The sequence below is a fragment of the Macrobrachium nipponense genome, chromosome 19 (genome assembly GCF_015104395.2).
Source record: "Macrobrachium nipponense isolate FS-2020 chromosome 19, ASM1510439v2, whole genome shotgun sequence".
NCBI lineage: Eukaryota > Metazoa > Arthropoda > Malacostraca > Decapoda > Palaemonidae > Macrobrachium > Macrobrachium nipponense.
The window spans coordinates 29,795,229-29,807,786 of record NC_061088.1 but is presented as its reverse complement, the minus strand read 5'-3'; the positions used below and the strand labels follow the sequence as shown (position 1 = coordinate 29,807,786).

Below are 12,558 nucleotides of genomic sequence, written 5' to 3'. Positions count from 1 at the left end.
TTCAATCAATTTCCTTCATTTTGCAACAAATGGGAAGTCTCTAGCACAATATTTTGATTTATGGTGAATTTTTGAAAAAACTTTATGTCCGCACATTACGAATTCATGCATCATTTTGTGATAATATTTTCTTTATGTTGCTTTGATCTTTTTACAATTTTTATATATACCAAAATAATCGCAATTTAGTGTACAATACAACAACAAAAAATTAACGCATTAGGTTTAACCATTTTGCTCACAGCGATTTGTATACAATTATATATAAAAAAAATTTTTGTGGTCATATATTCCAATATTTATATATGATATGATATTGTTTTTCATTTCTGATGGTTGCATAATAAACTTCAGGCAATGACAAAAATGGGAGCCAAAAATGAACTCTTAATCTTGAAAACTAAGCGTGCTGTGATTTAAAAAAAAAAAAAAAAAAAAAAAAAATTCCACTTCAGTGCTAACTCCTGAACCCCGCTGGCATACGGAAGGCACTTTGGGAAATAGCGGCTCGGCATTTAAGGGTTAATGTATGTGCTTTTAATTTCTCGTGTTGTCTTGTCAATTGTTAGTGTATTTTTATGTGTGTGAAGTTTCGGTTTCCATTTTAACTAGTTTGTAAATAATTTTTAGACAATTTTTAAATCAATTTAATTTATATTGGTCATTATTTATTATACAGACCCTGAAAATGCATTCTGCTGATTGCGAAATGCGTTGGAATAAATTGTAATCCTTCGCCATGTTTGTTCCTGCTCCTGCTCTCTCTGCATTATATATATATATATATATTATATATATATATATATATATATATATATATATATATATATATATATATATATATATATAGATATATATATATATATATATATATACATATATATTATATCATATATATATATACATATATACTATATATATATATATATATATATATATATATATGTAAGTTCAATTTCATGTAAACTTTCGAAATATATCACTAAGATCTTGTCCCTGTTATTTGGAACCATCTCCGATTCTCATATATATAATTCTCTAGATTTAGTTGATGAATTAAACAAAATTACTCTTTGCCCCACTGATAGATTCGTTAGTTTTGTTGTATGTTCTCTTTTTACTAAAGTCCCTATAGACTCTATTTTAGAATATCTTAGTAATGAACTAACTCAGCATGAATTACCTCTACCTATAAGTCACATTATTTCACTCACTAGGTTGTGCAATTGTGTTTGTAAGTTTATATTCAATGGTGAATTTTATCAACAAATATTTGGCATGGCAATGGGCAACCCTTTATCGCCTCTCCTCTCAAACCTGTACATTGAATTCTTTGAAAAACGCTACTCACCTAATATCATTTATATTCTTGTAAAGTGGTATACGTAGATATGTTGATGATATTTTAGCTGTTCTGCCTGTCGGTATTGATGTAAATGATTTACTCTCTAAATTAAATAACCAGGTACCATCGATTAAGTTTACTCTAGAATTAGAAAAAGACAATTGCCTCCCTTTTCTTAGACGTTTTGATACATAGAGAACCATTTCAATGTAAATTTAGTATTTATAGGAAACCGACAACACTTAACTTATGTTCATTTCTATTCAGGCCACCATCTTAACATAAAAATATCAATTTTTTTTTTTTTCTATGTTTTTATGAGCATTGCTCATTGTCAGTCCCCAATATTTTGAACAAGAAATTGAATACATAAGAAAAATAGGGAAAGATTTATGTTATCCTTCACATATATTAGATATTTGTTATAATAAAGCCAATTAGATATTTGTTATAATAAAGCCCACAAAATGTTTTAAAGTGTAAGTAACATGGAGAAAGAAAATTAAGAACATTCTCAGTTTGCCTTATTTTAACGGATTTGAAACCATTAAATCATTACTAAAGGCCTTTAAGGTCAACCTTGTTTTTTCCTATAATAACACACTAAAAGGAACGTTAATAAAAAATGGCCCCAGAGAAAGCAACAATGTAATATATAAAATTCCATGTATGGATTGTCCCTCATTTTATCTTTGACAGTTGAGCAAGGGCTTAGAAGTAAGGTTAAGCCAGCATTAATATTCTGTAAAAACTGGGCAAACATCTAATGCAATATTCATTCATTTAAGTAAAAACAACCACCGAATAAATTGGATTGGTAGTTCAGTAATTGCAAAGTCAAAAGATGTCTTATCATGAAATCTTTTAGAATCTGCTTTAATACAACTAACTTACTTCTCATTGTAATTTCAATATTAGTCGTGGCCTGTTTCATTTAGACCCTTGTATTTGTAACATGTTTAAGAATAACCTCAAAGATATAATTACAGACTTAAATAAAAATTAGTTGCCTTAGAGATATCTTCGTTGTATATGTATGTTTAATATGTATTGTGAATATGTTTTTGTTTACCAATGTTCTGAATAGCTGTCACCTATAATAATCCTTTAATTGTCTTGCCCTTGTGTCTAAGCAGATTGTCTTAAACTTTTAATTGTACCCATGTTTTTCCTTGTTTGGGAAGGTTACTCATCTTCCAGGTATGTCGGATTCTAGGTACCAATCTCTTTATAATCCCTATTTGTCAGTTATACGACCTTTCGTGTACCGTCATATCCTCATGTATGTCATTTCATCTGCTAAGTAAAGGACGTTTGAACATCGAAAGATCTCGCGGATACTCCATTGTTTATTTTCCCTCGTGGCATATACCTTTATTTATAGATTTATCATGTTCCTAACTTTTGTGATTCAGTTATACATATATGTATGTATGTATGTGTATATATATATATATATATATATATATATATATATATATATATATGTATATATATATATATAGTATATATTATATATATATATATATATGTGTGTGTGGGGGGGGGGGGGGTGGGGGGGGCGGGGAGGGGGGGGGGGGGGGAATATGACTGCTTCACATATTACCATCTCAAATATACAAAATAAAGCATTAGGTAAACAGTATAGTACTACATATCAACATGATAAAGAAGGAATATGTTCCTATTCACAAATCTGCAAACTCGTACATGATTATTTTGTCACGGTTAGATATCCCTGTCCTCTATAGATTTAGCTATTGTGATAAACTGGTAACACCAGAACAGACGCTTTATCTTCCCTCCACAGATTTATGTGACAGGCCTTATCTTGCAAAAGTGTTGCAACTTGCAATTTTGCAACCAGCAAGATGCTGTTGATGGAAAAAATACAATTCACAGAAAATATAAAGTATTTTATATCAATATCAAACAGTGACATAATCTAGAAACATCTCATTATTATCATACAGATAATGACAGAGATTGTCTGTATGTACAGTATATATAAATATAAAAAGAGCAACAAATCCACAACCATCCTGCAGTCAAATTTTTCCTTATTTTCGTACTTAATTTTATTCCGGTGCAAAAATATCCCGGGATTATTAACCCTTGTAAATCGTCCGGGATCCCAAGATCTAGGGAAACAAACCCTAGTGCCAATACTCATATAGCCCATAAATTCACTAATGGCAACTTTTCACTGGCTAAAGTCAAGACTACTTGGTGGCTCATGCAAGCTTGGTATGATTTTGACTTGGAGGGGGAATGTACTGCTTCTCTGTCTCTTGTGACATCTTTTCATAAATTTGCTCATATAAATACCAAAGAGCTGCTGTTGGTATTAGTTCTTGTCTTTTACAATAGTATGTTGGTTATAAATGTAATTTTGCAAAGAAAAGTGCAAAGAAAAATCAGAAAAAAACATGAACAAACAAAAAAAGTTACTGAATCTTCATTCTCGGTAAATTTACATAAATATTTTTCAACAAATATGCTTGGAATTTGTTAATGATGTTATTTCTTATCTGTTTTAATATTGAGTGCGGTGTAATTGTAATTTTACAAAATAAAATTATTGATTAGAAAAAAAAAAAACATAGACAAGTTGGTAGATTACAGTGGTCCCCCGTATTTGCAGGGGATGCGTACCAGACACACACACACACAACACACACACACACACACACACACACACACACCACACACCCCCCGTGAATAGTTAGAATCCACTAATGTTTGGAACCCCTATGAAAACACTAAAAACAGCCTATTGAATCACACACCTTGGGGGATGCTGGAAGTTCACGGATCAAGGTGTTGTTTTGTTTACAATCGTTACGCAGGCGCGCAAGCGGGAATTTCTTTCTTATCGCGCTAAAAAGTATCAGTGACACATATCAGAAATTATTTCGTCACTTTGACATAATTTTTGCACCATTTTAAATTAGCCGTTACATGGAGTATTATATATGAAAATGTGCGCAATTATATGTAGAATATAACCAAAAAATACTCATGATTGTAGCATTTATTAGTTTTGAAATATTTTCATATAAATAACGACAAGTGCCAAAATTTCAACCTTCGGTCAACTTTGACTCTACCGAAATGGTTGAAAAACGCAATTGTAAGCTAAAACTCTTATATTTTAGTAATATTCAATCATTTACCTTCATTTTTCAACAGATTGGAAGTCTCTAGAAGTCTCTAGCACAATATTTCAATTTATGGTGAATTTATGAAAAAAACTTTTTCCTTACATCGGCGCGGTAACTTCCGAAAAAATCATACGTGCGATTGTCGTAAGGTTTGCACCATTTTAAATTAGCCGTTACATATGGAAATGTGCGCAATTTCATGCACAATACAACGAAAAACAACCCATGGTTGTAACTTTTATCAGTTTTGAAATATTTTCATATAAATAACGATAAGTGCCAAAATTTCAACCTTCGGTCAACTTTGACTCTACCGAAATGGTCGAAAAACACAATTGTAAGCTAAAACTCTTAAATTCTAGTAATATTCAATCATTTACCTTCATTTTGCAACAAATTGGAAGTCTCTAGCACAATATTTCGATTTATGGTGAATTTATGAAAAAAAAAACATTTTCCTTACGTCCGCGCGGTAACTCTTCCGAAAAAATCATACATGTTATTGTCGTAATGTTTGCACCATTTTAAATTAGCCGTTACATAAAGGTTTATGCATGAAAATGTGCGTAATTTCATGTAGAATACAAAAAAAATAATTGAAGGTTGTAGCTTTTCTAATTTTTGAAATATTTGCATATAAATCAGTGATAAATAGAAAAAAAACCACGTTTGGTCAACTTTGACTCTACCGAAATGGTCGAAAAATGCAATTGTAAGCTAAAACTCTTACAGTCTAGTAATATTCAGTCATTTATCTTCATTTTGCAACAAATTCGAAGTCTCTAGCACAATATTTAGATTTATTGTGAATTAAAAAAAAAAAATCCTTCCCTCCGTGCACGGATTCTCCGCCGCAAAGCTCCGAAATGCGTACGTCACATTCTCGGAATATTTGCTCCATTTAATGTTAGGCATTTCATAGAGTTTTATATATGAAAATGTGTGCAATTTCATGTAGAATAGAATAAAAAATAATTGAAGGTTGTAGCTTTTCTCATTTTTGAAATATTTGCATATAAAAAAATATATAACAAAATTCAACATTCTGTCAACTTTTAACTCGTCCGAAATGGTTGAAAACTGCAATTGTAAGCTAAAACTCTTACAGTATAGTAATATTCAATCATTTATCTTCATTTTGAAACAAATTGTAAGTCTCTAGAACAATATTTAGATTTATGGTGAATTTTTGAAAAAAAACATTTTTTTACATCCGAGCATTACGAATTCATGCATCATTTTGTGATAATATTTTCTCTGTTTTGCTTTGATCGTTTTACAATGTGTTATATACCAAAATGATTGCAATTTAGTGTATAATACAACAAAAAAGAAATTAACTCTTTAGCTTTAACCGTTTATCTCACAGCGCGATTTGAATACAATTATATATGAAATTTTGTTTTCGCGCTCTCATATATCGCATTATTTATATATGATAATCATATTTTTTTTTCATTTCTGATGGTTGCATAATACTTCAGGCAATGACAAAAAAGGAGCCAAAAATGATCTCTTAATCTTGAAAACTAAGTGCGCTGTGATTTTTTGAAAAAAAATATTTTTTCCGCTTCGGCGCTCACTCCGAGACCCCCTCGGCATATGGGAGATGATTTTTATTTTACCCCTTCGGCGTTTAAGGGTTAATTAAAACTCAAGAAAAACCACTAAAAATTTTCATACTTGGTTTTTTTAATAGTTTTATCACAAAAAGTGCATTTTATGATGAAATTGATCAAAAAACCATGAATTTGTGGATATTTCTCATAGAAAAATGCCGCGAATGCGCGAATTTTCTGCGAATAATACGGGGAAACATTCCCGAGTGAAATTCGCGAATGTGTGAGTCCACAAATCCGGAGAATGCGAATACAGGGGGCCCGCTGTATACAATTGTGTTGTAAAAGAGGCCCCACAAGGGGTTGTAAATAGTAATTTCCAGTGTTTCGTGGAAGGTAGGAAAAATGTTTTAGAATATTTTTTCTTTCGCTATGTGCATTTATATATCTTCCTCTTTCCATTGATGTGTTTTATTTTTTTCTCTCTGTAAATTGGCCGACCTCAAAGTTTACCCAGTCTGAGGAGCTGGATATTGATTTTTTTTACCCACCCATTAATGTTTAATGTAAATACATAATAATTAAATTAATTAATAAACGAATAAAATTTAAAAAACAAAAAAAGAAAAAAAATATTTTTGCTGCAATATTGATATTTGATCACCCAATTACGTATGTGTTCATGTCTTGCCCTAGGCATCTACGGAAGTGGCTGAATTCTATAATTTTTATGATTTATTCTTCATTTTTCATCTTTTACTATGAGGTTTAATACAAATGTTTCTACATTGGTTTGTTATTCATACTCTTTATAAAAATAACAAAATACAGTATATTTATAGGTTCATACATAGGTATCACTGGTTAAACTGGACAAGTGGCTAAGACTGACTCCCTGTTCCCCCTATTAGTCCATATCTACGAGGGTTGACTGTATTTGACAAATTCATCTTCCCCCTTGCTTCAAAACTTTTGGGAGAAGATTAGGAATGATATTTTTTTGTTTAAAATTTTACATAATTTACTATATAAATGCATAAGTGTGTAATTACAGTACATGTATTATTACTCTTATATTAGTATTATTTATTAATTTTTGAAAATTAGCACTTAATATTAGGTAACTCATTTATTTATATGAAACAAACGTATAAAAATTCTCTTATCTCAGTAAGAGAGAGAATTATTTTTATATCATTTATTATTATTTAATTTACACAAAAAGTAAGAATTAAATGTAAACAGTTTTGCTGAGTTTCTCAAGGATTTGCAAATGGTGCGTGTCTGAGAAAAAATTATGTACCATGACAATTATAGTTAGGTTCCAATAAAAAATTTGCGTGGCTGTGAATTTGCACAACTTGAATCACGTGATATCGAGGTATGACTGTATTAGTTTATTTTATTGTACATTTATGGTATTTTTAATTTTTTTCATTTAGGACATTCCTGTTGGTCTAATGGATGACATCTATGAATTTATCACTAAATTTGGTGAGAGGCTGGATGAAGTTGAAGATGTCCTTACAAATAATCGCATTTGGAAACAACGTGTCATTGGTATTGGAACTGTAACAGCAGAGGAAGCTCTTAATTATGGATTCAGGTAAGATATTTTAGGATATTGCTGTCCTTACCTCTCAGATGCTTGTATTAGAAACATTTGAAGATTATAAGGGCACATTGATTTGTAAGGGCACCATGAGTCCAAGCTGTTCATTGAAATTTAGTATCGGATGATGTGCAGTTAGTTGATTTAATACTATGCTGTGGTTGTGCCAGTGAACTATATGTATTTTATGTCTGGCAGTGATGTTGCTATGGGGGGGCCTGGACCACCGGTCAGAATTCCCTTTGTAGCTAAACTTTACCTCTTTGGTTGTCAAAAAGCTGACATTCTTACCCTAGTGATCGTGTCCTACAATGGTCGAAAGCACCTTTTAACCACAATGTTTAAGTTATTGAAAATTGAGCTCTATAATTTCAAATACATGCTAAATTTTCTTTCACCTATCCCCCCACTGGTGTTTGGTATGTTGGTTATAGAGGGATGAACATATTTGTTCCCTTCAGTTGGGCAGTATGGCTCACACTGCAGGTGGATTAGGTTGGATTGGAACTTTGTTCCTGTATTGGAGGTACTGCCTGCAGCGTCTATAATCCCCAACTATTTTGCAGTCTTCTTGTTACATTTGTCAGTTTTTATTTTTTATCTGTTGTTTGTAACCTTTTTGTACTCCAATTTTACATTTTTAAGAAACATCACAGATTTTATGAGTAATTTGTATTTTTCCATGCAGGAATAGAGACCATTGTTTTTTTTATATAGTATTCTTCAGCATGAGCTGAAAACAGTAATTGAACTTGGTAACAAAGTAGAGTAACTGGTGGTTAGGGGGGTTAATAGCTGGATTATACTCATTCACCTACCATCATTAAGCCCCTTTCTTCAGTTGCCATGAAGGACATCTTATTGTGCTTTTAATGACTGCTAAGTTAAACTCATGTTTTAGTTGTGGGTGTATTGCTTACACAGAAAAGTGTCATTGATTGAGGTGTCAAGTACTTAAGTAATGTAGTGAACCATCATGCCTTCTGTTGAAGTGGCTCTCTGCCATTTAATACATAATGCAGCTATAGCAGTAATTTTGTATATGAGACTTACCCAGTAATTATATAGCTATAGTTTTCCACGTACGGCAGCCTAAATTTAAATTTCGCTGGTAGCGCTTTGATTGCTCAGTGTAGGTATACAGTGCCGTCTCCCAATGGCAATACTACTAGGAACGACTTGGTTAATCGCTTGTTTCTGTTTTCTGCCATGCTTGACTAAACTTCAAGTGCTTACAGCAGCTTGTTCTTATTTTCCAGTTATATCACTGGATTTCAGTAGTGTTATACAACCACTGAAATGCATTCATAGCCTTCGAACAGGATGGGTCTTGTCTTTTGTTATTTAATTCAGATTATCATCAAACCAGATAATTGCCTTAAAGATAGTTTTGTTCCTACACGATATAAAAACCCTCGGTCCTTTACATTAGGGATTAGTTTCAGCGTAGGCTGGAATACGGCCATGAAATTCTTGAACAAGGTGGTTAGGCAGCTACTACCGTCTGGTAGGTGGGTAGGCCCACCTGTTCGGGTGTAATCATTACACTTTGCTTTCAGCCTTCTTCCAATGAAGACGCATGTTTATGAGCTCTTGCTGACTGACTACACATTGATCACAATTTTCCTGATGGGATTTTTCTTTTATTATTTTGAATGAATATGTATACAGTAGTACCTCAGGATACGAAATTAATCCATTCCGAAGCGGCCTTTGTAACCTGATTTTTTCGTATCTTGAACTACGTTTTACATGTAAATTGCCTAATTCGTTCCAAGCCCTACAAAAGCACCACAGTAAATTTTATAGTAAAGCTAAATTGACCAATAAACAATGAAATACAGTGGTACCTCGAGATACGAAAGGCTCAACTTACAAAAAACTCAAGATACGAAAGGTTTCTGAAAGTCCGAGATTCGCCCGATAACAATTTTGAAACTTGTGCCGCGCTCCGCCATCTTAGTTCTAGTAGACTCGCCACCATCCTCCTGCTCTCCCATTGGTTCCTGATGCTAGCCAAGCCATGAGATTCTCTCCTATTAGACTGCATCTTACGTGGTGGCGTACATTCGCTTGGCCACTTTGCACCCGAAGCTTTATCCTATGCATGCGGCATTCGTTCGGTCCAACGATTTCGTTTAGTATCGTAAATTCGTTAGTAATTTCGTTGTGCTACTTTATCGTGTTGTGAGAACCTAATTAGTATACGTACAGTACATATTAGTCATGGGTCCCAAGAAAGTTGCTGAAGTTCACAGAAAGAAGAGAATGCTTTCTATGGAGACAAAAATGGAGATAATAAAAAAGTATGAAGCTGGCTTGCGGTTGAGTGTGATCGCTAAGGAATACGGCCGAAATCCTTCGACGATAGGCACCATCCTTAAGCAGAAGGAAGCCATCAAAGCAGCTACACCTTCCAAGGGCGTGACTATTTTGTCCAACAAGAGGAGCCATGTGCATAATGAAATGGAAAGGCTGCTTCTTGTATGCATCGAGGACAAAGAAATCGATGGCTATACGATAACCGAGACGGCAGTCTGCCAGAAGGCCAGCGCTATTTTCGGCGATTTGATTGCCCAAGCCGAAGACGACGGCGGAGAGGGGACATCAACGGCAACCCCAGAGTTCAAGGCTTCTCATGGGTGGTTCGAAAAATTCCGTAAACGGACTGGCATCCATTCGGTGGTGAAGAAATTGAAATTACGTAAAGTATAAAAAAGTAAAAAGAAATGTAAAAATAAAAAAAAAAAGACAAAATAAATTTTATTTTAAGTTTTTTGTAAAGTTAAGTGTTACAGTTTTGTTAATGTGTTTTGTAAAGTTTAGTTTGTTTTTCTGACATTTTTCATGTTTCGTAAAGTTAAGTGTACGTATCTGCCGTTTGTCCTCCTCCTCTGCCGCCACTTTCGGAGATAGCCTCACTCGAAAGGTAAGTTTCCACATTTTATGTTACAGTAATAATATTTCTTGTACACTAATATACACTTTATTTACAGGTTTTGCATTTTTATTATTAAGTTACGTATTGAATGGTCCAAATTGTTGTAGTATTTCATTGTTTATAGGTCAATTTAGCTTTACAGTGGGGCATCGCTTATTCACGGATCAGTATTCACGGATCCAGTTAATCACGGGTTTTTTCTTGGACCGCTTCTCATGCTACATCGCTGGTATGAATCGCTGCATCACGGGTTTGTCGTGTTGCATATGCGATGTTTTTCGGTAGGCTAACCCTCGGCCGTGGTCCGATAACTACCAACATACATTTAAAGACTCATATTATGATATTAACTGACAATAAAGGTTATAAAACCATTCTCACCTAATGTATTATTGTCATATCTTCAAAATAAATAGCCTATTCAAGGTTTATGTACGACGTTCATTGGTAGGCTAAGCGTAGTTGCAGTGCGATAACCACCAATGTACACGAACAGATTCACATTATGATATTAACTGACAATAAAGGTAATAAAACCATTCTTACCTTTTATATTATAGTCATATCTTCATAATAAATAGCCTATTCAAAGAATAATTCCACATCACTGCACTCAACTTATCGTCGGAGTGGCCAGCCACAAAATGTAAGCATATAACTTTACGAAAATGGTTTATGTATACGGTTGCGTTCAAAGCGACATTTTTTGTTTGATAAACTTTTAGAAATTTTAATAGTAGTAGTAGTGTAATTACGGTAGTAATAACATTAAGGCTAAAATTAATTCGAACTTCATTATTATTTTGGCAGTATTCGTATATAACTTCTCTGAACAATGAAGTCATACAAACGCTATTTGTCATAGATTATCGTAAGTATTGCTGTTTGTTATTGGCGATGAAGCGTTAAACGAAAATATGGGTAAAAGCATCTTTACCTCAATATATATTTCGTCATATCTTCATAATAAAAAGGCTATTCGTGGAGTAATTCCATATCAGTGAAATCAACTTTTATCTATGCGAGCCCAGCCAGCTGACAAAATGTACGTACGTATATGAAAATCAAATTATGGTAGCGTTCACAGCAAGATTATCTTTCGAAATTTTTATAGTACTATTCATGATACGTAGTAATAATGTTTGGAATATACGTAACATTCATTTTCATTACAAAATATCATCGTTATTTTGGTAGTGAATAATAGTTTAGAATTATCATACATACGCTGCATTGTTATGTGTTTGTGGCAGTGATAAAACAACCAAAATAACGTTTTTCTTTAAGTTAACGCGTTTACTTTAATAAATTTTCACTAACCTTTGTATCCTAAAAAAAATAATAATAGTTCAAGTAACAAATGTTCTTTTTACCGAGTAAAAGAAAAAGTAAAAAATCCTTCGGTATTGTGCCTTAATCAACTGATTTGGAAATTATAGATGGTTAGTCTAGAACAGTTAAACATGTTGTATAACCAAAATAATGCAAATGGCGCGGGGGAACAAATCTTAACCAATTCCTCAGAGAGATTAGAGAGATGAACCAAGGCCATCTAGGATGAACTCTCTCTCTCTCCTCTCAACTATACTCTAAGTGTTAACTTGAGTCTCTGAAACCAATAGGTATTACCACACGCGCAACTGTATGTGTGTATGGGCATACTGTTAAAAAATGTACTGTACCTACAGGTAATACCTACATCTTGGAAGATAAAACAAACAAAAATTTTGTTGTTGTTAGTCGCCGGGGATATAAAGGGTGTGACCAGCAGACAGAAAGATTAACATTTTTCCAGAGATTAAAGAGCTGAATTTTTAATTTTTTTTTTGAAGGTATGTCACCGCATTAGTAAATAGGTATCATCTTCTAAAGAAATTTTTTTTCTCTTCTTTTTGCGGAAGAATCTTCAAGCCATTTTGCATTCAAAGTAATGAGAA

At 33.0% G+C, this 12,558-nt stretch overlaps 1 protein-coding gene across 1 annotated transcript in view; it reads left to right on the top strand.

Annotated features, from left to right (window-relative positions):
• The window catches only part of LOC135215529 (NADH-ubiquinone oxidoreductase 49 kDa subunit-like), a 198,304-nt gene that overhangs the window by 126,676 nt on the left and 59,070 nt on the right, over positions 1-12,558 (top strand). Inside the window, 1 exon segment of the mRNA XM_064250359.1 lies at positions 7,511-7,674. Within this exon segment, the coding sequence (XP_064106429.1) occupies positions 7,511-7,674 (164 nt within the window).